A 24732-nucleotide genomic window follows, 5' to 3' on the forward strand; every position below is an offset into this window, starting at 1 on the left:
CATTGTGACAAAAACACAGGAGCTGGTTGTGGATTACAGAAGGAATGGAGACAGGTATCAAATTCAACATTTCCAAGTCTGTTGTTGACACAAAATGCACATTTTAATATTGATCATGACACAATGTATTTTATATATCGTTAATGACGTAAAGCATATTTATAGATTGTTACTGACAGAGAATCGTATAATTTGTGTTCCGTGTGTTATCTGAATGTACTTGCCTGTGATGCTGCCACAAGTCAGTATTTCTCTGTACCTGTACCTTCCCCTACTTGTGCACTTGGCAATAAATTCAACAGGACCTGAGAAATCTCAGTGAGATTTGATTAGTGATGATCATCTTGGCAGCTCGGTAGGTCGAATGTATGAGACAGTACACTGTTAAATGCAAAACCCTGAACAGTGTCGATGATCAGAGGAATCTCAGACTCCAAGGAGGCGGGACTATGACGTCAGTCACAGGCTGACAGCGCTGACTGTGGACTGAACCACAAGAGAGAGAGAGAGCGATCTGCAGACAGGCAGTCGGCCAGTCTAAAGAGAGAGAGAGAGACTGGAAAAGCTGATCGCTTCAGTTAGTCGCAGCTGAGGCTTGGAACTCTCCTATGCCCACAAGAGTGGGTTGATCATCGGTACACGGAACCACAACGAACGTGTGTGGCTGTCACTTCGTATAATCCATAGGAGTGGGTTTTGGAATATCTTGTGTTAACCCTTGCCTGGGTATGTTGTGTGGTAACCCCTGGAAGACGATATTCCTAAGACAGGTCCACTTTCGCTGATAACTCGTATGTGGACAGATTCAACGGATAAGAACGTCATCGGCGGTTATTTTGAAGTAACGGCCTTTTCTCTACGTTTCACCCTGGATTACAAATATCTCTCTCCCATCATTTATTCCGTGGATTACTGAACTTTCCTACTTTACCATCTCAAGACTCTAAGCTTTGTTCCCTCACGCTCGATAGTTTGGGAATTATATTTACACCTATATACACATAACACTGTTAACTTTCCTTTATTTCATTAAGCTACTATAAGTAGATACTAATAAAGAGAATGGTTTTAACATCAAAACCAGACTCCAGTGCGAACTCCATTGCTGCTGGTTCGTTTCTAAACCGTTACAGTTCGTAACACAGTTTTATAAAACTAGTTAGCCCACATCTGGAGTGTTTCATTCAGTTCTGGTCGCCCCCATTCTCGGAAGGATGTCGGGGCTTTGGAGAGGGCGCAGAAGAGGTTTACCAGGACACTGCCTGGATTAGAGGGCATGAGCTATAACGAGAGGCTGGACAAACTTGTGTTGTTTTCTCCAGAGCGGCGCAGGCTGGGGTGAGACTGGATGGACGTTTATAAGATTACGGGAGGAATAGATAGAGTGGACAGACGATATATTTTTCCTGGGGGTTGAAATGTCTAATACATTTAAGGTGAGAGGTGATGTGAGCGGCAAGTTTGCTTCTTTCCACAGACTAATGAGTAGCTGGAGTCTCTGCCTGGGTGGGGAGGGGGTGTCGCCAATCCTGACACGTGATCCCGTTTGCCCCTCCCATTTAACCGCAGATGGGCAGCATCTGGCGTGTTTCCGAGGCCCCGCCTCCCGATGATGTAACAATCTCTTCGCGCATGTTCACAGTCTCCGGGTGGACGGTGTAATCTTCTCCGCTCAGAGCTGAAGTGGTCGGCTATGTGTTCGGGAAAGACTTTCGTCTCTTCCGTCGGGATCACTGTCTGCGGGCCGAAGATATCACTTTCCCATCGGTGAGTATTGAGACCGATCCCGAGCGGGGAGATCCGATGTTGGCCGTGAGCCCTGAACTGTGGGCCAGGAATTCATTTGTTTCCCAACTATCTGGGCTCGTCAGAAATGTGTCGACTTCACTTAATCTGCTTTGAACGATCCAAACCAGGAGCCCAGGCTGTCTGTTTCCGCAGAATTGAAATGGTAGTCCCGCCGACAGGTCACGTGGTGTGATTTTGCCCACTGAGTGCCATTAACTTCCCCGAACTCGCCTCGTTTCCTGAGGCTCCTCACATTTGTCCTGGAGCTTTATGGCTGTTGTGTCTTCTCCTGGAGTGGGGTGGGTGAGAAAGGAGAACGTCCCAGGTTGTGGGGATCTTTGGTTTCACTGCCTGCTTTACCGAGGGACTGGGAAGTCTAGGGGGAGAGTGGTTCGAGCCTCAGCTCTCCGCAGCCTGTTGTGTCCTTCAGCAAGGCATTTAGCCACACATTACTCCTGCACGTTCATAGCCCAGCGACGGCGGCCGGTCCAGTATGTACAAGAGAGCATCTGTAAACAAATTTCCTGAAATAGACCTGTTTTAACCTGGAAATGGAGTGATTGTATAACAGTAAAGGAAGCACAACTTTTCCCTGTAAATTATCCTGGAACCGATTTGACTGTTATTCCTGGAAATGTGTCCGGTGCAGTTGTTGCTAACAAGGCTTACAAGAATAATCTCAGGAATGATCGGCTTTATGTATGAGGAGCATTTGATGGTTCTGGACCTGTGCTCAATGGAGTTCAGAGGGACGGTGGCAGTGTGTGGGGATGTATGGTTAAGTAAACCTACCAAATGTTGAAAAGCCTGGATACAGTGGACATGGAGAGGATGTTTCTATTAGACAGAGAGTCTGTGATCTGACAGCACGGTCTCAGAATAAAGTTGCTTCCCTTTAAAACTGAGATGAGAAACTTTTTTTTGGCCAAAAGATGTCTGATATCAATGGCTTAACGACATTATGGCCTGCTTGGACCTCGAAAAAATTCATTATTCAGTTCTTAATTCGGATCTAAAGTTCCATAAGGTCTGGGGACCTTTTATCGAGTACTTTCATAACCTTCCTCTTGACTAGGGTTTTTTTTCTTTTTTTTCTTTTCGGTCCCTTGCTTTCAGCTCCCTCTTTTTTTTCTGGTAGCAGGCATTATTATCCTCTGTTGCTAAGTGTATTCACAGTCTGGGAGTTTGACTGTCCGGACTTATACTTTTTATACTTTGTGGTGGTTGGTCTAGTGTTGTTGTTTTTTCCTTGTGTTGTGGGGCTTGGGGAGGACACTAAGCTCACTTGTCTTTAATTTAGGTGCTTTTTTGTTAAAGTCTCTTCCTTTGTAGCATATTGTTATTGTATGCTTAATCTTGCACTGTATTAATGCTCCTCATTGGAATTTGGGGTTTTTAATTTTGTAAAATGTTTTGAAAAACTAATAAAAAAATTTTTTAAAAAAAGATGTCTGATATGTGGAATTTGTTGCCGCAGAATTTGTTTGAGGCTGCCACTTGGGTATATTTGTGAAGATTAATATCCTGATGATTGCTGAGTAGCTTCAGGGTTACAGGAGGAAGGCAGAAAAAGATAGATAGATAGATAGATACTTTATTCATCCCCATGGGGAAATTCAACCTTTTTTTCCAATGTCCCATACACTTGTTGTAGCAAAAACTAATTACATACAATACTTAACTCAGTAAGAATATGATATGCATCTAAATCACTAACTCAAAAAGCATTAATAATAGCTTAAAAAAAAAGTTCTTAAGTCCTGGCAGTTGAATTGTAAAGCCTAATGGTATTGGGGAGTATTGACCTCTTCATCCTGTCTGAGGAGCATTGCATCGACAGTAACCTGTCGCTGAAACTGAAATATGATGTTGGAATAAAAATCAGCCCTGGTTGAGTGGTGGGCAGACCAGATGGATTGAATCACATAATTCTGTTCCTGACTGAATGATGGCTCCTTCTTATCCCATATCGTTTTGTGACATGTGAGGGAGAATAAAATATTGTTTACTGAGGTCATTACATCTGTCTTCAGTGTTTAAATTTCAGTGAGTTTTGTTCTTAGTAACATTAAGCAGAAATGTTTGGTTCTCCTTTTCATTGTTAATGTGCTTCATTATCTCTCTGGTCAAAGTTAGACTTGCACTGAGAGGTTTATTGGAAGAAAAACCCCAACTGGAGGCAAAGCACGACTGAAGACGAGGGAACAGCAATAAGTGAACCAGCCCGAGGATTGTGAGCATCAACTGGAGAGAACCCATCTGACTCGGAGATTCCAGTGAGTCAGTCAGGAGAAAGTTTGGTGAGTCTCATTTACTCAAACACTGGTCCTTTAGACATTACATACCTGTACAAAGGAAGGTAGGAAATAGTTGGGAGTGAGACTGAATGTGCCCAGAAGAACCAGTTATGCCAGTACCAGTCAGACACAGTTGTGAAGAAGCCCCCCCCCCCCCAATATTCCCTTTAAACTTTTCACCCTTCACCCTTAACCCATGTCCTCTGGGGGTTTTTTTTCTCTCCCCTAGCCTCAGTGGAAAAAGCCTGCTTGCATTCACTCTGTCTATACCCATCATAATTTTATATACCTCTATCAAGTCTCCCCTCATTCTTCTACACTCCTAAGAATGAAGTTCTAACCTATTCCACCTTTCTCTGTAACTCAGTTTCTCAAGTCCTGGCAACATCCTTGTAAACCTTCTCTGCACTCTTTCAACCTTATTAATTTCCTTCCTGTAATTTGGTGACCAAAACTGCACACAATACTCCAAATTTGGCCTCACTAATACCTTATACAACCTCACCATAACATTCCAACTCTTATAATCAATACTTTGATTTATAAAGGCCAATGAACCAAAAGCTCTCGTTACTACCCTATCTACCTGTGATGCCACTTTTAGGGAATTTTGTATCAGTATTCCTAGATCCCTCTGTTCTAGTGCACTCCTCAGTGCCCTGCCATTTACCTTGTATGTTCTACCTTGGTTTGACTTTCCAAAGTGCAATACCTCACACTTGTCTGTATTAAACTACATCTGCCATTTTTCAGCCCATTTTTCCAGCTGGTCCAGATCCCTCTGCAAGCTTTGAAAACCTTCTTCACTGTCCACTACACCTCCAATCTTTGTATCATCAACAAATTTGCTGATCCAATTCACCAAATTATCATCGAGATCATGGCTATAGATGACAAATAACAATGGACCCAGCACTGATCCCTGTGGCACACCACTAGTCACAGGCCTCCACTCAGAGTAGCAATCCTCCACTACCACTCTCTGACTTCTCCCATTCTCAATTCCCAATCAAATTTACTACCTCACCATGTATACCTAGTGACTGAACCTTCCTAACTAACCTCCCATGCGGGACCTTGTCAAAGGCCGTACTGAAGTCCACTACATCCATTGCCTTGCCTTCATCCACTTTCCTTGTAACCTCCTCAAAAATCTCTAATATATTTGTTAAACATGGCACAAAGCCATGTTGACTCTCCCTAATAAGTCCCTGTCTATCTAAATAATTGTCGATCCTATCTCTTAGTACTCCTTCCAATAATTTACCCATGACCGACATCAAACTTACCAGCCTATAATTTCCCGGATTATCTTTAGAGCCTGCTTTAAACAACAGAACAACATGAGCTATCCTCCAAATCTCTGGCACCTCACCTGTAGATAACGACTTTTAAATATATCTGCCAGGGCCCCTGCAATTTCAACACTAGTCTCCTTCAAGGTCCGAGGGAACACCCTGTCAGGACCTGGAGATTTATCTACTCGCCTCAAGATAGCAAGCACCTCCTCCTCTTCTATCTGTATAGGTTCCATGACCTCAATACTTGTTTGCCTTATTTCCATTGACTCCATGCCAGTTTCCTTAGTAAATTCAGACACAAAAAAACCATTTAACATCTCCCCAATTTCTTTTGGTTCCATACATAGCCAACCGCTCTGATCTTCAAGTGGACCAGTTTTATCCCATAACTATCCTTTTGCTATTAATATACCTGTGGAAGCTCTTACTATCCTTCACCTTGACTGCCAACGCTACCTCATGTCTTCTTTCAGCCCTCCTGATTTCTTCCTGAAGTATTTGTTTGCACTTTTTATACTACTCAAGTACCTTCTTTGCTCCCTGTTTCTTATACATGTCATACATCACTCTCTTCTTTATCAGAGTTCCAATATCCATCGAGAACCAAGGTTCCTTATTCTTATTCACTTTGCCTTTAATCCTGAGACTTTGTTCCCAGGGTGTCCTCATGGGCCGTCCAGAAATGATTTCAGCTGGTGACAACCCTGTTTTCCCCTGTGGGGTAACCCTCATGTGGAATCGGGCTAATGGTCGGACCTTCAACCAAGTGAGTCCAGTCTCCACTGTTAGTCTGGCCAGTTTACTCTTCAGAGTGCCATTGGCTCTTTCCACTCTGCCAGCTGCCCGTGGGTGGTGTACACAGTGGAATTGTTGCTTGATAGCTAGTTTGTTACATACCCCTTCGTTTACTTTCACCATAAAGTGTGGGCCATTGTTGAACTCAGCATCTCTGGCTTGTACCTGGGAATTATTTCCCTTAATAATACCTTCAGAACAGTCACAGCAGTATTAATGGTAGTTGGAATAGCTTCAATCCATCTACTAAACACATCTATAATAACTAAGCAGTATCTATAGCAATGTGCTCTAGGCAATTCGATAAAATGAACTTGTAGACACGAAAAAGATCCACCTGTCAAGGGAGTCGTACCCGGTGTGCAGGGTACAGGTTACCAACCATTCCCTCCTTTCCCAGGCGTGTACAATTATGTATATAATCAACCAATATTGGTAAAAACTGTGTAGGAACCCAAACCTGTCCCACTGGGTGATCCAAAAACCTAGGTCAGGGTCTTTCTGGCACCCCATCTGGGACCACAGTTTTCACTCCTCTTCAGAGGCATACCCCTGAGAAGAACAAAACTCGAGGTAGCTGTAGAGCGGTGAGTAAGTTCTTTACCAAGGTGGCATTACTAATGGGGTGGCCAGAGGAAGTCAGGAATCCCCATGTTCCCAGAGAGCCCCGTAGTCATGTACAATTCCAAATGCATAATGGGAGTCTGTGTAAATGTTCCTTTAGTCTGTTGCTGGGATACAGGCACAAGTCAGAGCAAACAGCTCAGCCTTCTGGGCAGAGACAGCTGCTTCAAAAGAGGCCTGTTCAATTACTTCACTGTCCATCACTATTGCATAGTCAGAATATTGTTATCCTGCTGGATCCACAAAAGAGTTTCCATCCTCATAAAACGTTCCCTCAGGCTAGAGGGGATAGTACAGAATGGATGGGAGAGTCTGTCTTTCTTTCACAGTGATCCGGACGGGCGAGAGGGAGTATTACAGAATGGATGGGAGAGTCTGTCCTTCTTTCACAGTGATCCGGATGGGCTAGAGGAGGTATTGCAGAATGGATGGGAGAGTCTGTCCTTCTTTCACAGTGATCCGGACGGGCTAGAGGGGGTATTGCAGAATGGATGGGAGAGTCTGTCCTTCTTTCACAGTGATCCGGACAGGCTAGAGGGAGTATTACAGAATGGATGGGAGAGTCTGTCCTTCTTTCACAGTGATCCGGACGGGCGAGAGGGAGTATTACAGAATGGATGGGAGAGTCTGTCCTTCTTTCACAGTAATCCGGACAGGCTAGAGGGGGTATTGCAGAATGGATGGGAGAGTCTGTCCTTCTTTCACAGTGATCCGGATAGGCTAGAGGGGGTATTGCAGAATGGATGGGAGAGTCTGTCCTTCTTTCACAGTGATCCGGACGGGCGAGAGGGAGTATTACAGAATGGATGAGAGAGTCTGTCCTTCTTTCACAGTAATCCGGACAGGCTAGAGGGGGTATTGCAGAATGGATGGGAGAGTCTGTCCTTCTTTCACAGTGATCCGGACAGGCTAGAGGGGGTATTGCAGAATGGATGGGAGAGGTGTGGTGTGGGATGGGATGAAGATCATCACCGGATGCGTTGCAAAGCGGGGGGCAAACATAAGTGGAGATGTGGAGAAAGCGAACCAGCTGAACAACTTCTTCAATAGGTTCGACAGCACAATCTCATCCTCACCGCAGAACTCCACACCAGGCTTACTTCCCTCACAGGAAAATAGCCACTCACAGGAGACCTTGCCCACGCCCAGGATTACGGCTGCACAGGTGGAAGGTCAACTGAGGAAGATCTGTACCAGCAAGGCGGCTGGACCGGATGGAGTTTCCCCACGATTACTAAGGGCCTGTGCGACTGAGCTGGGAGAACCACTACAGCGCATCTTCAACATGAGTCTAGATCAGAGAAGATTACCCAGACAGTGGAAAACATCCTGTATTGTCCCGGTACCGAAGAAACCACAACCAAAGTAGTTGAATGACTTCAGACCTGTTGCCTTGACGTCGCACGTGATGAAGACCATGGAGCGGCTGATAATACAGAATCTGAGGCCACAAACCAGGCACGCCCGGGATCCGCTTCAGTTTGCGTATAAGGAGAAGGTGGGAGTGGAGGATGCTATCACGTATTTGCTGCACAAATCACTCTCTCACCTAGATGGGGTCAGTTGTGCTGTGAGGATTACATTCCTTGACTTCTCTAGTGCCTTTAACACCATCCAGCCCAAGATCTTAAGGCACAAACTAATGGAGATGGGAGTAGACTCTCACATGGTGGATTGGATAGTGGACTACTTGACAGATAGACCTCAGTATGTGCGGTTGGGAGACTGTAGGTCTGACACGGTGGTCAGCAGCACAGGAGCGCCGCAGGGAACCGTACTCTCTCCGGTCCTGTTCACGCTGTACACATCAGACTTCCAATATAACTCGGAGTCCTGCCATGTGCAGAAGTTCGCTGATGACACGCCATAGTGGGGTGTGTCAGGAATGGACAGGAGGAGGAGTATAGGAAACTGATACAGGACTTTGTGATATGGTGCAACTCAAACTACCTGCGTCTCAATATTACCAAGACCAAGGAGATGGTGGTGGACTTTAGGAGATCTAGGCCTCATATGGAGCCAGTGATCATTAATGGAGAATGTGTGGAGCAGGTTAAGACCTACAAGTATCTGGGAGAACAGTTAGATGAGAAGCTAAACTGGACTGCCAACACAGATGCCTTGTGCAGGAAGGCACAGAGTCGACTGTACTTCCTTAGAAGGTTGGCGTCATTCAATGTCTGCAGTGAGATGCTGAAGATGTTCTATAGGTCAGTTGTTGAGAGCGCCCTCTTCTTTGTGGTGGCATGTTGGGGAGGAAGCATTAAGAAGAGGGACGCCTCACGTCTTAATAAGCTGGTAAGGAAGGCGGGCTCTGTCGTGGGCAAAGTACTGGAGAGTTTAACATCGGTAGCTGAGCGAAGGGCGCTGAGTAGGCTACAGTCAATTATGGAAAACCCTGAACATCCTCTACATAGCACCATCCAGAGACAGAGAAGCAGTTTCAGCGACAGGTTACTATCGATGCAATGCTCCTCAGACAGGATGAAGAGGTCAATACTCTCCAATGCCATTAGGCTTTACAATTCAACTGCCAGGACAAGAACTTTTTTTAAGCTATTACTAATGCTTTTTGAGTTGGTGATTTAGATGCATATCATATTATTACTGAGTTAAGTATTGTATGTAATTAGTTTTTGCTACAACAAGTGTATGGGACATTGGAAAAAAGGTTGAATTTCCCCATGGGGATGAATAAAGTATCTATCTATCTATCTATCTATCTATCTATCTTTCACAGTGATCCAGACGGGCGAGAGGGAGTATTACAGAATGGATGGGAGAGTCTGTCCTTCTTTCACAGTGATCCGGACAGGCTAGAGGGGGTATTGCAGAATGGATGGGAGAGTCTGTCCTTTCACAGTGATCCGGACGGGCTAGAGGGGGTATTGCAGAATGGATGGGAGAGTCTGTCCTTCTTTCACAGTGATCCGGATGGGCTAGAGGGGGTATTGCAGAATGGATGGGAGAGTCTGTCCTTTCACAGTGATCCGGACGGGCTAGAGGGGGTATTGCAGAATGGATGGGAGAGTCTGTCCTTCTTTCACAGTGATCCGGATGGGCTAGAGGGGGTATTACAGAATGGATGGGAGAGTCTGTCCTTCTTTCACAGTGATCCAGACAGGCTAGAGGGGGTATTGCAGAATGGATGGGAGAGTCTGCCCTTCTTTCACAGTGATCCGGACAGGCTAGAGGGGGTATTGCAGAATGGATGGGAGAGTCTGTCCTTCTTTCACAGTGATCCGGATGGGCTAGAGGGGGTATTGCAGAATGGATGGGAGAGTCTGTCCTTCTTTCACAGTGATCCGGACAGGCTAGAGGGGGTATTGCAGAATGGATGGGAGAGCCTGTCCTTCTTTCACAGTGATCCGGACGGGCTAGAGGGGGTATTGCAGAATGGATGGGAGAGTCTGTCCTTTCACAGTGATCCGGACAGGCTAGAGGGTGTATTGCAGAATGGATGGGAGAGTCTGTCTTTCTTTCACAGTGATCCGGACGGGCTAGAGGGGGTATTGCAGAATGGATGGGCGAGTCTGTCCTTCTTTCACAGTGATCCGGACGGGCTAGAGGGGGTATTGCGGAATGGATGGGAGTGTCTGTCCTTCTTTCACTGTGATTCGGACAGGAGGGCTGACTTCATGGACTGAAATTGCCCAGAGATGGGGTATCACATCTTGGGTTCGGTCACTGTTGAAAGAATGTCTTACCAGATGTCCTATTTTCACCTCAGACTCCTTCCAGTATCGGAGTTGGCCCACGACAAAGTCTTGCCAGTCTCCCTCGGTGATGGAGGCCTGTTTCGACAGGGTGTAGGCAAGGAGCCCTAGTCTCTTTGGCTTGAACCCAGGGCAAACCCTGAAGGTGGTATGGGGAACCACCAATCCTGTCTGTCGCCAAAAGAAATCTGGAACCTAGGCCAGAAATGCAATGCTGTCTCTTCCTTTAACCTCTCCAATCACCATGACTGGGAATTTCTGTCCCTCGAGAGGTGCATAATATTAGCTTTCCTCAGTTGAGCACCACGTAGGGTCATAACACAGAGTCACATGAGAGTCGGCCGCTGGCAGAAGGGGTTCAAATGTACTGGAGTCCAGATAAAGTGCTCACCACTGGGAGGTCAGAGGAAGCTATCAGTTGTTCGCAGTTCCAGCGTGATATCCTTGTCCATGCTTCTCGACTTCCAACGGACAGTGCAAGTCTCTCCCTACGAGATTACACCCCCGTCTGGTGGTGACAGTAAATGAAACCTCACACTGGTTCCCCTGGAATTCCACCTGCGGTGGCTGGGTACGTGAATACGTATGTTCCGTGCCTTCGAACACAAATAGAGTGATTGTAGCGTCTGATAGCTGGAATCCCTTTTCCGATACTATTTCCTGATCGAGAGTGGTTGTGGTTGCCCTCATATCAATCATAAACGGAACTGGAATTCCAGCAACTTGCAATATTACATTGGGCTCTTCCTGAGGGTTGGCACTCATGGTTGGAAGCATCTTCTTGTCAGTTTCTGAACGGGTTGTTGTCCCCACCTGTCCCTTGGTAGGTTTTTGTTCCATTTCTGTTCCTCAGATATAGCCCGCTCGCGTCCTTCTTCCCGCTGAGCATATTCACCTTTAATATTAGTTCCCATCGGGGTTGATTGGAATTCAAAAGTTGGGTCCTAATGATATGTCAAAGCTCGTCGCATTCGATTTCGGTCATTGTCAGGCCAATCCATATTATTTGTTTTAATCATGTTGGCTAACTTAGTTGGTAAGCATTGGAGCAGTAGGGCATTGAACTGGGGGGACAGATTCCCATCATTAAAGGCTTGGTCTCCTGCGAAGGTGCCGTAGCAGGCCACAAATCGCTCTCAATAGTCTGGTCCCCATTCCCCAGGCTTAGGTTTGCATTCAGGTACTTTAGTGATGTTTACAGGTTGCTGGAGAGCCCTTTCCAAAGCTTGAATGATCTGGTCCATCTGTTCATTCTCATTATGTTTTCCCGCCTGTAACTCCTGATAGGTTTGGTATCTCAATTCTGTCTTCCATTTCTGCCCTTAGCAGCTGAGAGAATCATGCAGGAGAGACCGAATAAATCTTGCAGAGTCGCATTAAACATTTGTATAGTACTGTGGACACACTGAGCAAACTGTGCTGGTTTTTCTTTTCTATCTGGGGCCTGATTCATGATCATTATCATTTCTTGAGGCTTCCAGGGTGCATACACAGGAATCACTGAGGGCTGTCCCTCCTCCTAGTCCTAGGGGGAGCATTTGCTACTGCTGTTCAGGAGGATTTAAACTAATGTGGCAGGGGGATAGGAACAAGTGCAGAGAGACAGAGGGGTGCAAAATGAGAGTAGAAGCAAAAAGTAATAAGGTGAAAAGTCAAAGTGGCAGGCAGTAAAATCCAGGGCAAAAATCAAAAAGGGCCACTTTTCAACATAATTGTATAAGGGCTAAGAGTGTTGTAAAAACAAGCCTGAAGTCTTTGTGTGTCAATGCAAGGAGCATTCGTAATAAGGTGGATGAATTGAATGTGCAGATAGTTATTAATGAATATGATATAGTTGGAATCACAGAGACAAGGCTCCAGAGTGACCAAGGATAGGAGCTCAACATCCAGGGATATTCAATATTCAGGAGGGATAGACAGGAAAGAAAAGGAGGTGGGGTAGCGTTGCTGGTTAGAGAAGAGATTAACGCAATAGAAAGGATGGACATTAGCCTGGAGGATGTGCAATCGACATGGGTAGAGCTGCGTAACACTAAGGGGCATAAAACGCTGGTGGGATTTGTGTCCAGGCCACCTAACAGTAGTAGTGAAGTTGGGGATGGCATTAAACAGGAAATTAGAAATGCGTGCAAAAAAAAGGAACAGCAGTTATAATGGGTGACTTCAATCTACATATAGATTGGGTGAAACAAATTGGTAAGGGTGCTGAGGAAGAGGATTTCTTAGAATGGGTGCGGGATGGTTTTCTGAACCAACATGTCGAGGAACCAACTAGAGAGCAGGCCATTCTGGACTGAGTATTGAGCAATGAGGAAGGGTTAATTAGCAATCTTGTCGTGCGAGGCCCCTTGGGTAAGAGTGACCATAATATGGTGGAATTCTTCATTAAGATGGAGAGTGACATAGTTAATTCAGAAACAAAGGTTCTGAACTTAAAGAAGGGTAACTTTGAAGGCATGAGATGTGAATTAGCTAAGCTAGACTGGCAAATGATGCTTAAAGGGTTGACGGTGGATATGCAATGGCAAGCATTTAAAGATTGCATGGATGAACTACAACAAGTGTTCATCCCAGTTTGGCAAAAGAATAAACCAGTGAAGGTAGTGCACCCGTGGCTGACAAGGGAAATCAGGGATAGTAAATTAGCCAGAAAAAGTGGCATAACTGAGAACTGGGAGAAATTCAGAGTCCAGCAGAGGAGGTCAAAGGGCCTAATTAGGAAAGGGAAAAAAGATTATAAAAGAAAGCTGGCAGAGAACATAAAAACTGACTGTAAATCTTTTATAGATATGTGAAAAGAAAAAGATTGGTTAAGACAAATGTAGGTCACTTACAGTCGGAAACAGGTGAATTTATCATGGGGGACAAGGATATGGCAGACCAAGTGAATAACTACTTTGGTTCTGTCTTCACTAAGGAGATAGATAGATAGATAGATAGATAGATCGATAGATAGATAGATACTTTATTCATCCCCATGGGGAAATTCAGCATTTTTTTCCAATGTCCCATACACTTGTTGTAGCAAAAACTCATTACATACAATACAATACTTAACTCAGTAATAATATGATATGCATCTAAATCACTAGCTCAAAAAGCATTAATAATAGCTTTAAAAAGTTCTTAAGTCCTGGCAGTTGAATTGTAAAGCCTAATGGCATTGGGGAGTATTGACCTCTTCATCCTGTCTGAGGAGCATTGCATCGACAGTAACCTGTCGCTGAAACTGCTTCTCTGTCTCTGGATGGTGCTATGTAGAGGATGTTCAGGGTTTTCCATAATTGACCGTAGCCTACTCAGCGCCCTTCGCTCAGCTACCGATGTTAAACTCTCCAGTACTTTGCCCACGACAGAGCCCGCCTTCCTTATCAGCTTATTAAGACGTGAGGCGTCCTTCTTCTTAATGCTCTTAAATAAATAAATAATCTTCTGGAAATAGTAGGGGACTGAGATGGAGGAACTGAGGGAAATACATGTTAGTAGGGAAGTGGTGTTAGGTAAATTGAAGGGATTAAAGGCCGATAAATCCCCAGGGCAAGATGGTCTTCATCCCAGAGTGCTTAAGGAAGTAGCTCAAGAAATAGTGGATGCATTACTGATAATTTTTCAAAACTCCTTAGATTCTGGATTAGTTCCTGAGGATTGGAAGGTGGCTAATGTGACCCCACTTTTTAAAAAAGGAGGGAGAGAGAAACCGGGGAATTATAGATGGGTTAGCCTGACATTGGCTGTGGGGAAAGTGCTGGAGTCGGTTATCAAAGATGTGATAATAGCACATTTGGAAAGAGGTGAAATCATCCGACAAAGTCAGCGTGGATTTGTGAAAGGAAAATCATGTCTGATGATTCTTATAGAATTTTTTGAAGATGTAACTAGTAGAGTGGATGGGGAGAACCAGTGGATGTGGTATATTTGGATTTTCAAAAGGCTTTTGACAAGGTCCCACACAGGAGATTAGTGTGCAAACTTAAGCACACGGTATTGGGGGTATGGTATTGATGTGGATAGAGAATTGGTTGGCAAACAGGAAGCAAAGAGTGGGAATAAACGGGACCTTTTCGGATTGGCAGGCAGTCAGCAGTGGGGTACTGCAAGGCTCAGTGCTGGGACCCCAGTTGTTTACAATATATATTAATGATTTAGACGAGGCAATTAAATGCAGGATCTCCAAGACTGCAGATGACACGAAGCTGGGCAGCAGTGTTAGCTGTGAGGAGGATGCTAAGAAGATGCAGGGTGACTTGACTAGGTTAGGTGAGTGGGCAAATTCAAGGCAGATGCAATTTAATGTGGATAAATGTGACATTATTCACTTTGGCCTACTCCTGCATCTATTTTTTATGTTTCTATGTGTGGAATATTAAAATCTCCCACAATCACAAACTTGTGCTTACTACAAGTATCTGCTATCTCCTTACAAATTTGCTGCTCCAATTCTCGCTCCCGATTAGGTGGTCTATGATACCACCCTATAAGTGTCACTACACCTTTCCCATTCCTCAATTCCACCAAAAAAGGCTCCCTAGACGAGCCCTGTAATCTATCCTGTCAAAGCACTGCTGTAATATTTTCTCAGACAAGCAATGCAACACCTCCCCCTCCTGCCCCTCCAATTCTATCACACCTGAAGCAACGAAATCCAGGAATATTTAGTTGCCAATCACACCCCTCCTGCAACCATGTTTCTCTAATAGATAGATAGATAGACCCTTTCATATTTCCAGTTATCAATCCATGCTCTAAGCTCATCTACCTTTCTTACAATGCTCCTAGCATTAAAATAGATGCATTTAAGAAACTCTCCACCTCTTCCTCTCTGTTTATCCCTAACTGTGCAAACAACTTTATTATCTTTTTTTTTTCTTCTGCCCTACATCTTCGGTCTGAGCGCTCCTACATCAGGGAGGAAGTTCAAATGATCTCCGTGTTAAATGTTTAACCATCACGGTGACTGAAGACAGCTGCAGGTTCATGAGGGACTGTTACTGTCAGATTCTGCAGTTCTTGCGGCTGCTCATCGCCCCCAGGACTGAACCCTGGTCACTGAGCATTGGAGGAGTCTGTTCTGCTGATGTTAGCCTTAAACTAGACTGGCATTTAATATTGTGTATCTGTGAAAGATAAATCAGTTTGTATCAAATCCCATGTCTCAGGTACTTACAGTCTTTACCACACTCACAATGTACACAAGAAACGCCACTCGGCCCATCTTGTCCCTGCCCATGTTTCTGTTCCATATCAGTTTATGAAAATCTATCCCTGCCATTCCCCTCTCACTCTCGCTGAGATGACAGGTTGCAACTAGTCACCTCTCCATGGGATAGGAGATTTCCCATAAATTTCATAGAAACATAGAAATCTACAACACGTTACAGATACTTTGGCCGACATTGCTGTGCCGACCATGTAACTTACTCTAGAAACTGTTTAGAATTACCCTGCCACATAGCCACCCATTTTCCTAAGCTCCATGTACCTATCTAAGAGTCTCTTAAAATACCCTATTGTATCCGCCTCCACCACCGTCGCTGGCATTCCACACACACACCACTTTGTTTAAAAAACTTAGCTCTGACATCTCCTCTGTACCTACTTCCAAGCAGCTTAAACCTATTCCCCCTCGTGTTAGCCATTTCAGCCCTGGGAAAAAGCCTCTGGCTATCCACACGACCAATGCTTCTCGTCATCTTATATATCTGCATGATGTTCTGCAGGGTGAATAAGACAATGAGCTCACTGTTGTTTTGACGTTCTCTCTCTCTCGATCTCTCTCAGTAAAAGAACCTGCGGTCTCGTAACACAATGCACCTCTAAAGTCTGACAGCAGACTAGCGAGTGAATCTTCGATGGTGCAGAGTCAGAAACCAAGTTGCCAGTCAGAGTCAGGGCTTTGGGGCTGCAGAGAGAGATGGGGTCTAGAGTTTACCAGGAGGAGGAGGAATCAGACCAGCAGGATGTGGCTACAAAAGAAAGATTAGAAGCATTTGGAAACTGGTTGATCAAAAAAAAAGGTGGTTAATTTCTGCAAAATACTGATGGAAATCAACAGATCAGGCAACAATTGCGGAGAGGAATAAATAAACAACGTTTAGGCTGAGCCCCTTCAGCATGCCTAGACTGTGTACTCCGCTGCTTAGTTGCTCTCTGAATTGCAGAGTTCCTCCAGCATTGTGTGTGTGTGTGCATCTCTGTATTCCCAGCAACTGCAGAATCTCCTGTGTTTTATATCTGCATTTTACTTTGGCATTAGATACACATTGATATTGAGTATATTGCTTATGGGAGCCGCTGTCTGCGTTAAAACAGCTGCAGATTTTTCTATCCACACGGTTAAAAAAAAATGAGGTATGGACATTCAACTGGTGCTTGCAGAAATGTTTAATCACACCGTGATTACCCATAGGGCCATGTGTTAAGAATTTCGCCGGCGCTGAAGCGCCAATGAAATGCACAGGCATCAGGCTGAGGACGTCCCTGAGTTTCACGCATGCGCGCAGTACACAGAAGGCCTTGAAAATGTCGGTTGCAGGTAAGAGTGATTCTCCATGTTTTTATCTTAAACATCGACTTCGGAATAATTCCTGTGAATTTCGGACACCGTGACCCACAATACCGGGACAGTCCTGCCCTCTTCCCTCTCTCTCAGCCCCACGATCCGTACACGGGCCCCAGGGAGCTTCTGGCTGATGAGGGAATGGGAACCGATGGATCTCTCAGAGAGAGCTGAGCTCCAGCTTTCTAAATGTAAGGATTAGGAACTCGGAGAAAGGGAACAAAATCTTTTACATCACCAGTTGAGAAAATCACCTTTGTTTTATCTCCAATAACAGACAAGAGAAAATCTGCAGATGCTGGAAATCCAAGCAACACACACAAATTTCTGGAGGAATTCAGCATTCGTACTCTTTTCCATAGATGCTGCCTGGCCTGCTGAGCTCCTCCAGTATTTTGTGTGTGTTGCTTCCTCTACCTCCTCTTGCTCTGGACTTTTCTACCCGTGAGAACATGTTTTGTCCCATTCTGTCTGGGGACGTAATGATATCAAACACCTTTGCCCTGGGCAACAAGTAGCTTTCACATCACAAATGTGCCAGACTCCAATGAGACAGACTACTGCCCTTCCCTTCATATTCATTGGGATTTCATTCACTGAGTTCACCACCGTCAGTCATCGGGGGAGAGTTCAGGGGGAATATTTATGTAGAATACAGAAACTGGGGATGCCTGTTTGCATTTTGGTAATGCAAGAGTTGCTGCAAAATTTGCAAGTGGGAAGAAGTGGAGTGATATTTGGAAATCTGACTTTTTTTAGTGTAACTTAGCAAGCTAACCACATATGGACAATATACAAAAACTTTGGTGAGAAAATCCTTCATTACCCATTCCAGGCCTGCTACATAGGTTCTGTGAGAGTGCAGATGAACTGGATCGAACCCAGAGGAGATCAAAGTTCCTATTGACAGTGATTTGCTAGCTGTGAAAATGAATACCTCTCTATATAAAATTCACTGTGCACATCTTGTCACTGGGTAAAAAATGCACAGTATATGCAGACTGATTATTACAAATTAGAGGGAATATTGGAGGGAAGGAGGGGTGACCTCCAATGGCCCTGATGCCCTCACCTACAACATGTGCATCCAGCTGCAGCTTGTAACCCTGCATTTCAATGAGCTGGAATTTGAAATGGATGAATTCTAGATCATCCAGGAGTTGGAGGTGTTGATAGATATGACAGGCAGGGAGGTGAGTTACACCCAAGGTGCAGGACACAGGAAACTGGGTGAGAGTCAGGAAGGAGAATGAGGTTAAATAGACATCGCAGAGTACTCCAATGGCCATGCCCGGACAACAACAAGTGGAACACTTTAGAAACTGTTGGGGGGAGGAAAGTCAAAGGGCTGATAAGTGGATTTGTTAGTTAGGGGAACAGAACAACAGGCAACTAATATCTTAGTGGTAAGGCTTACTAGAGGTAGTGGGGGTTGGGGCTGATATGGTTAAAGTAAGTTGTAGGGGGAATGGGAGCCAGAAAGACAGAACAGATAGTGGAGATGGTGAATTGAATTGACTTTATTATGCACATCCTTCATATGGATGAGGAGTAGAAATATTAACGTTACATTACTGTCTAAATGTGCAATGTGTAATTGAAATTGATTTATAATAATTAGTTTGTATATAGGACAGTCAAGAAAGCATAGAAATCAATTAATCAGTCTGATGGCCTGGTGGAAGGTGATGTCCCGGAACCTGTTGGTCCTTTTGCTGTGGTACCGTTTCCTGGATGGTAGCAGCAGGAACAGTTTGTGGTTGTGGTGAATTTGGTTCCCGATATCCTTTGGGCCCTTTTTATAAAAAATCCATACCCCTACCATCCAGGCTCCCATCCAAACTTCTTTTAAACGGTGAAACCGAGCTCATATTCACCACTTGTGCTGGCATCTCATTCCACACTCTCACAACCATTTCAGTAAAGAGCTTTTCCACATGTTCCCATTAAATATTCACCTTCCCCACTTACCCATGACCTCTGGTTGTGGTCCCACCCAACCTCAGTGGAAAAAGCTGCTTGCATTTATTTACCCAATCTTCTCCCTCATCATTTTGTATACTTCCAACAAATCCTCAAAGCAATGTATAATTTCCGTATTTATGTTTAGAACTTTTTTAGGTGTATAAGATGATGAGGGGTATTGATCGTGTGGATAGCCAGAGGATTTTTCCCAGGGCTGAAATGTCTAACACGAGGGAGCAGAGTTTTCAGGTGCTTGGAAATAGATACCAAGGGGATGTTGGGGTAAGTTTTCTACACAGAGACTGGTGGGTGCATGGAATGCACTGCCGGCTTTTTCGGTGAGCGTGTTTCAGTTACTGTGGGGCCAGGCAGCTCAGTGGGAACAGGGAATAATACCAATGGAGAGAGTCAAACTGAGCCAAGTCACAGATTGGCGATGGCAGAAATGCCCCATTCTTATAGAGACAGGAAGAACATCAGACAGTTTGATGATCATTCCAGATACCAGCACTGTGCCCAGTCAGGAGATGATGTCTCTCACCAACTTGGGTTCAACCTCACTGTAACAGTGTAATGTCAGATCACACCTTGACAACTCAAGTGATCTCATCTGAAATGTTGTCCTAAACCCATTGATGGATTTTGTAAATCTTTTTACAGGTTAAAAATGACAACAAATTTGTCTACGGGAATCCCGAACACAACACACCAGTTTTGCTGTCTCTGTCCAGATACTTAAGAAGAGGAGCAAGCGATTCACACAATCATCCTTCCTGCTCAGACTGCGGAGAGGGATTCACTCGATCATCTGACCGACTGGCACGCCCATCATTTCAAACAGGTGGGGAACCCATTCATCTGCTCAGAAAGTGGGAATGGATACAGTTGGACATTTCATCTGAAGGGACATCACCAAGTTGACACTGGGGCAAGGCCATTCACCTATCCTGTGTGTGGGAAGGGATTCAGTCGGTCTTTCCACCTGTGGACACACCAGTCAGTTCACACTGGGCAGAGGCTGGTCATCTGCTGAATTTGTGGGGAAGGATTCACTCGGTCATATGACCTAATGGCTCATCAGCGAGTTCACACCGGGGAGCGGCCGTTCACCTGCTCAGAATGTGGGAAGGGGTTCAATCAGTCATCTCATCTGAAGGTACATCAGCGAGTTCACACTGGGGAGAGGCCGTTCACCTGCTCAGACTGTGGGAAGGGATTCACTCAGTCATCCCACCTACAGAGTCATCAGCGAGTTCACACTGGGGAGAGGCCATTCACCTGCTCAGACTGTGGGAAGGGATTCACTTGCTCATCTGATCTGAAGAAACATCAGCGAGTTCACACTGGGGAGAGGCCATTCACCTGCTCAGACTGTGGGAAGGGATTCACTCGGTCATCTTTTCTGAAGGTACATCAGAAAGTTCACACTGGGGAGCGGCCATTCACCTGCTCAGACTGTGGGAAGGGATTCATTCTGTCATCTGAACTGAAGGTACATCAGCGAGTTCACACTGGAGAGAGGCCGTTCACCTGCTCAGACTGTGGGAAAGGATTCACTCAGTCATTTAAACTGAAAATACATCAGCGAGTTCACACTGGAGAGCGACCATTCACCTGCTCAGATTGTGGGAAGAGATTCACACAGTTAGCCCACCTACGAGCACACAGGTCAGTTCACACTGGGGAGAGGCCATTTACCTGTTCATACTGTGGGGAGGGATTCATTTTGTCATCTCAGCTACTGAGCCACCAGTCAGTTCACACTGGGGAGAGGCCATTCACCTGCTCAGACTGTGGGAAGGGATTCACTCAGTCATACACCCTACTGGTTCACCAGCGCCTTCACACCGGGGAGCGGCCGTTCACCTGTTCGGACTGTGGGAAGGGATTCACTCAGTCATCTAAACTGAAGTTACATCAGAGAGTTCACACTGGAGAGAGGCCATTCACCTGCTCAGACTGTGGGAAGGGATTCACTTGCTCATCTGAACTGAAGGTACATTGGAGAGTTCACACTGGGGAGCGGCCTTTCATCTGCTCAGAATGTGGGAAGGGATTCATTCAATCATGCAATCTGAAGGTACATCAGCGAGTTCACACTGGGGAACGACCGTTCACCTGCTCAGACTGTGGGAAGGGATTCACTCGGTCATCTGAACTGAAGGTACATTGGAGAGTTCACACTGGGGAGCGGCCGTTCATCTGCTCAGAATGTGGGAAGGGATTCACTCAGTCCTCCCACCTACAAGCACACCTGTCAGTTCATACTGGGGAGAAGCCGTTCACCTGCTGAAGCCTGAATTATACCTCTGCGTAGACGCTATGCCATTGTGAGCATTTCTACTTGTGAGTTCGTGTGTCTGCGTCGCTCTGCCAAAACGCTAGTTGGTGTTGGGGTTCTGTGCTACTGTGTTGATTTGACTCGTGTTGAGTTGGGAACAATGGCGACTGCTGACTACGTCTTGTTGGAGTTGGAGCTAATCAATGTTGCAGAAGTGTTACTTCTTTTGAAATTACTGCAACGCAGAAAAATGACAAGTTTTCCCATTACTTTGTGCAGTCCACGATGTCCAAAGCAATGTTGGTGGAAATTTCTTTGCACGATTTTGATGCCATTTTCAAGTTTTTATTGTCTGCCAATGAAGAGTCGTGCACATGTACATATTTTCTGACTACCTCACCTAACCTCTCCTTGATGTGGTCCACCTTCCAACTTCGAAGCGACAGGAAATGCACAGGAGGAAACTGGCTGCTGCCAAGTGGACCAATCACAGTTCTTGCAGTCTGTGTTGCCGCGACGTTTGAGTCAGAGTAGCCACTTCTGCGTTACATCTGTCACAAATAGGGCTTATATTAGGAAAAAATATGTGCCAATTTATCTTTGGACATATGGGCCCTGTGTACTATCTTCAAAATTCTTAATGGAGGTCTTTGGCTCGGAGGTATTTTCTTCCCTTCCTGCACTCGACCGCACACATCGGGCGCTGAAACCAAAACCATAGAAAGGGTTAAAACCACGTCATGTCACAATGTGAATACTAAGAAGAACTTCATTCGGATTGCTCATCAGAAAGGAGTTACTGAGCATGAGAATCTTAAGTTTCATTTTGTTGAAGATTTTTGTCCTGAGGTTATGCAAGAAAGATTGCATTTTAAAATGGTGATGTCAGAATTATATCAGAGGAATCTTTGTCCAGCTTTGTTATATCCCTTTCACCTAAGGGTTGCTCTGCCCAATAAATCATTCAAATGCTTTAAATCCGTGAATGAAGCAAAACAATTTCTCAAAGAGCTAAGCTTGAACGCAGATGTCTAATGTTTTGAAGATCAACATTTGAGCTTGGATGTCTCTGAAATTTACCATTCCTTTATGTCTGTGTGTATCTGGTTTATTAGTTAACAGCCAGCTTATAGATTTGGACACTTTAGAACTTTGCCCTTGGGTTGATTACAGTCGTACTGTGTTTTGACATTCGGATGTTTATTATGTTTCCATGTTAAAGTTTCTTTCTTTTTCCTTCATTGTTTTACTTTTTTATTTTTAATTGTTTGCTTTTGAAAATCATTAAGAATTTGATCTGCTGATTATTTCCTTTTTCTTGAAATATTATTAAGATTGTATTTTGTGTCATTTTTAAAGACCTTTTCTTTTAAAATGGTCTGCAATTGGCTGTTTTTCTCTAACATCTACTTGACATTCCTCTCGTAATGTTTTGACTATGGGTGGTTTGTTTTTTATTTTTTTAAATTTGGAGATTTGCCTCAAGGGAGATGGGGGTAGGGAGGTTCTTAGATAGTTGTCTGGCTGTCTATTGGCCAGGTGTTCGGTCTTTGTGGGTGGGGTGGTAGAGCTATTTTTAGTCTAGTATTTTTCTTTTGGGCTGAATTGAAACTACAAAAATGTCTGTATTGTCGTAACTTCCGTTTCCTCTTTAAACTATTTTCCCTCCTCCTGATTCATGAGTTTCCTATGCAATGTGGTTAACCCTTTACATACTACATTGTTTATTTAAGGAAAATGGATATTATTAATTAATTTTGTCATTATTAATTTTGTTTCATGGAATACGAACGGTTTGAATCATCCAATTAAATAGAAGAAGATTTTTAGAGTTTTTCATAGACTGAATGCTCAGATTATTTTTGCGCAGAAGATATATGAGTAAGGAGGATAATCAGTGTTTCTTTAGTTTTTGGAAAAGCCAACAGTTTCACTCTAACTCATTGACTAAGGTGAAAGGTGTTTCTTTTTTTTTATAGACTCCTAGATTTCATTTGTTCACTATGATACAATTTCAGACCAATATGATAGACTTCTATTAAACACTGGTTAACTTTATAACAATAAATTAGTTTTGGTTAATATTTATGCACTAAATACTGACTATCCTGAACTCTTTAAGCACTTTTTTGCATTTCTTCCCAATTTAAATGAATATATGGTAATAATGGGTGGAGATTTTAATTGTTGGCTGAAACATATGATGGATAAGTCTGTGCCTAATCAGGTACTTACAAACCAATCTGCTATTTTTATTAATTCCTCCTTAGTTGACTCTGGAATTTTAGATATTAGGAGGTTTTTACATCCTAATGAAAAAGAGTTACTCTAGATTCCTTTACATCTTTATTGATTATCAGTTAGTTTCATTTGTCACTGCCTGTGAATATGATACAATTGCCATTTCCGATCATGCACCTTTGAAATTATCAGTTAAGTTAACTGATGTAACCTTTGGTACTAAACAATGGCGGTTCAACTCTATTTTACTTCAGGGCTTAAATTTTATTAATTTCATTAAAGGACAGATTGCCTTTTTCTTTTCAACTAACTCAACGGAAGAAATTTTCAGTGGGATATCACGTGATGCCTTTAAAACATATATCCGAGGGTAAATTATTTCACACTCTGCTGGATTGAAGAATCAAATTAATAATGAAATACGTACATTGGTTGATAGGATTAAAGAAATTGATAGAAAATATTCTATTGCTCCCAATTTGAAGCTTTATAAAGAGAGAGTTGAACTTCAGATGCAACATCATTTGTTATTAACATCCCCGATTGAAAATCAGTTACTTAAAACTAAGGGTCATTTTATATATTTGGTGATAAATTGGGGAAATTATTGGCTAACCAATTAAAAGCTGCTTTGGCAAAACTTCAGATTAATAGGGTTCGTAAACTGATGGTACTTTGACGGTTGGCCATGATGAAATTAACAATTTTTTTCAAGAATTTTATACCAATTTATACCAATCAGAATTTCCTGATGATTCTACCATAATGCATGAATTTTTAAGGAAATTAAATATTCTGAAATTATCAGTTGATGAACGTTTAGTATTAGACACACCCATTACTGAAGAGGAAATAAAGAATGCAATTTATTCATTGAATTCTGGTAAAGCACGTGGTCGGGATGAGTATACAGCTGAATTTTTAAAATCTTTTTCCGATTTACTTTCTCCCTGGTTACCAACACAGATGTCTTGTGCAGGAAGGCACAGAGTCGACTGTACTTCCTTAGAAGGTTGGCGTCATTCAATGTTTGTAGTGAGATGCTGAAGATGTTCTATAGGTCAGTTGTGGAGAGTGCCCTCTTCTTTGTGGTGGCGTGTTGTGGAGGCAGCATTAAGAAGAGGGATGTCTCACGTCTTAATAAGCTGGTAAGGAAGGCGGGCTCTGT

At 43.9% G+C, this 24732-nt stretch overlaps 2 protein-coding genes across 2 annotated transcripts in view; one reads left to right on the forward strand and one right to left on the reverse strand.

Moving 5' to 3' along the window:
- LOC140720792 (uncharacterized) overlaps positions 1-24732 on the reverse strand; it is a 59276-nt gene that overhangs the window by 20473 nt on the left and 14071 nt on the right.
- LOC140720789 (uncharacterized) lies at positions 1422-23598 on the forward strand. The gene is made up of 4 exons (XM_073035634.1): positions 1422-1767; positions 3921-4088; positions 16928-17053; positions 19703-23598. Exon 4 carries the CDS (start codon positions 20112-20114, stop codon positions 21333-21335), a length of 1224 nt encoding a protein of 407 aa, XP_072891735.1. The 5' UTR covers positions 1422-1767; positions 3921-4088; positions 16928-17053; positions 19703-20111; the 3' UTR covers positions 21336-23598.

The sequence above is a fragment of the Hemitrygon akajei genome, unplaced genomic scaffold (assembly GCF_048418815.1).
Source record: "Hemitrygon akajei unplaced genomic scaffold, sHemAka1.3 Scf000047, whole genome shotgun sequence".
Classification (NCBI taxonomy): domain Eukaryota; kingdom Metazoa; phylum Chordata; class Chondrichthyes; order Myliobatiformes; family Dasyatidae; genus Hemitrygon; species Hemitrygon akajei.

What these genes read in the sequence shown, in the direction of transcription:
- LOC140720789 (XM_073035634.1), top strand. Translation starts at nt 20,112, where the DNA reads ATGGCTCATCAGCGAGTTCACACCGGGGAGCGGCCGTTCACCTGCTCA.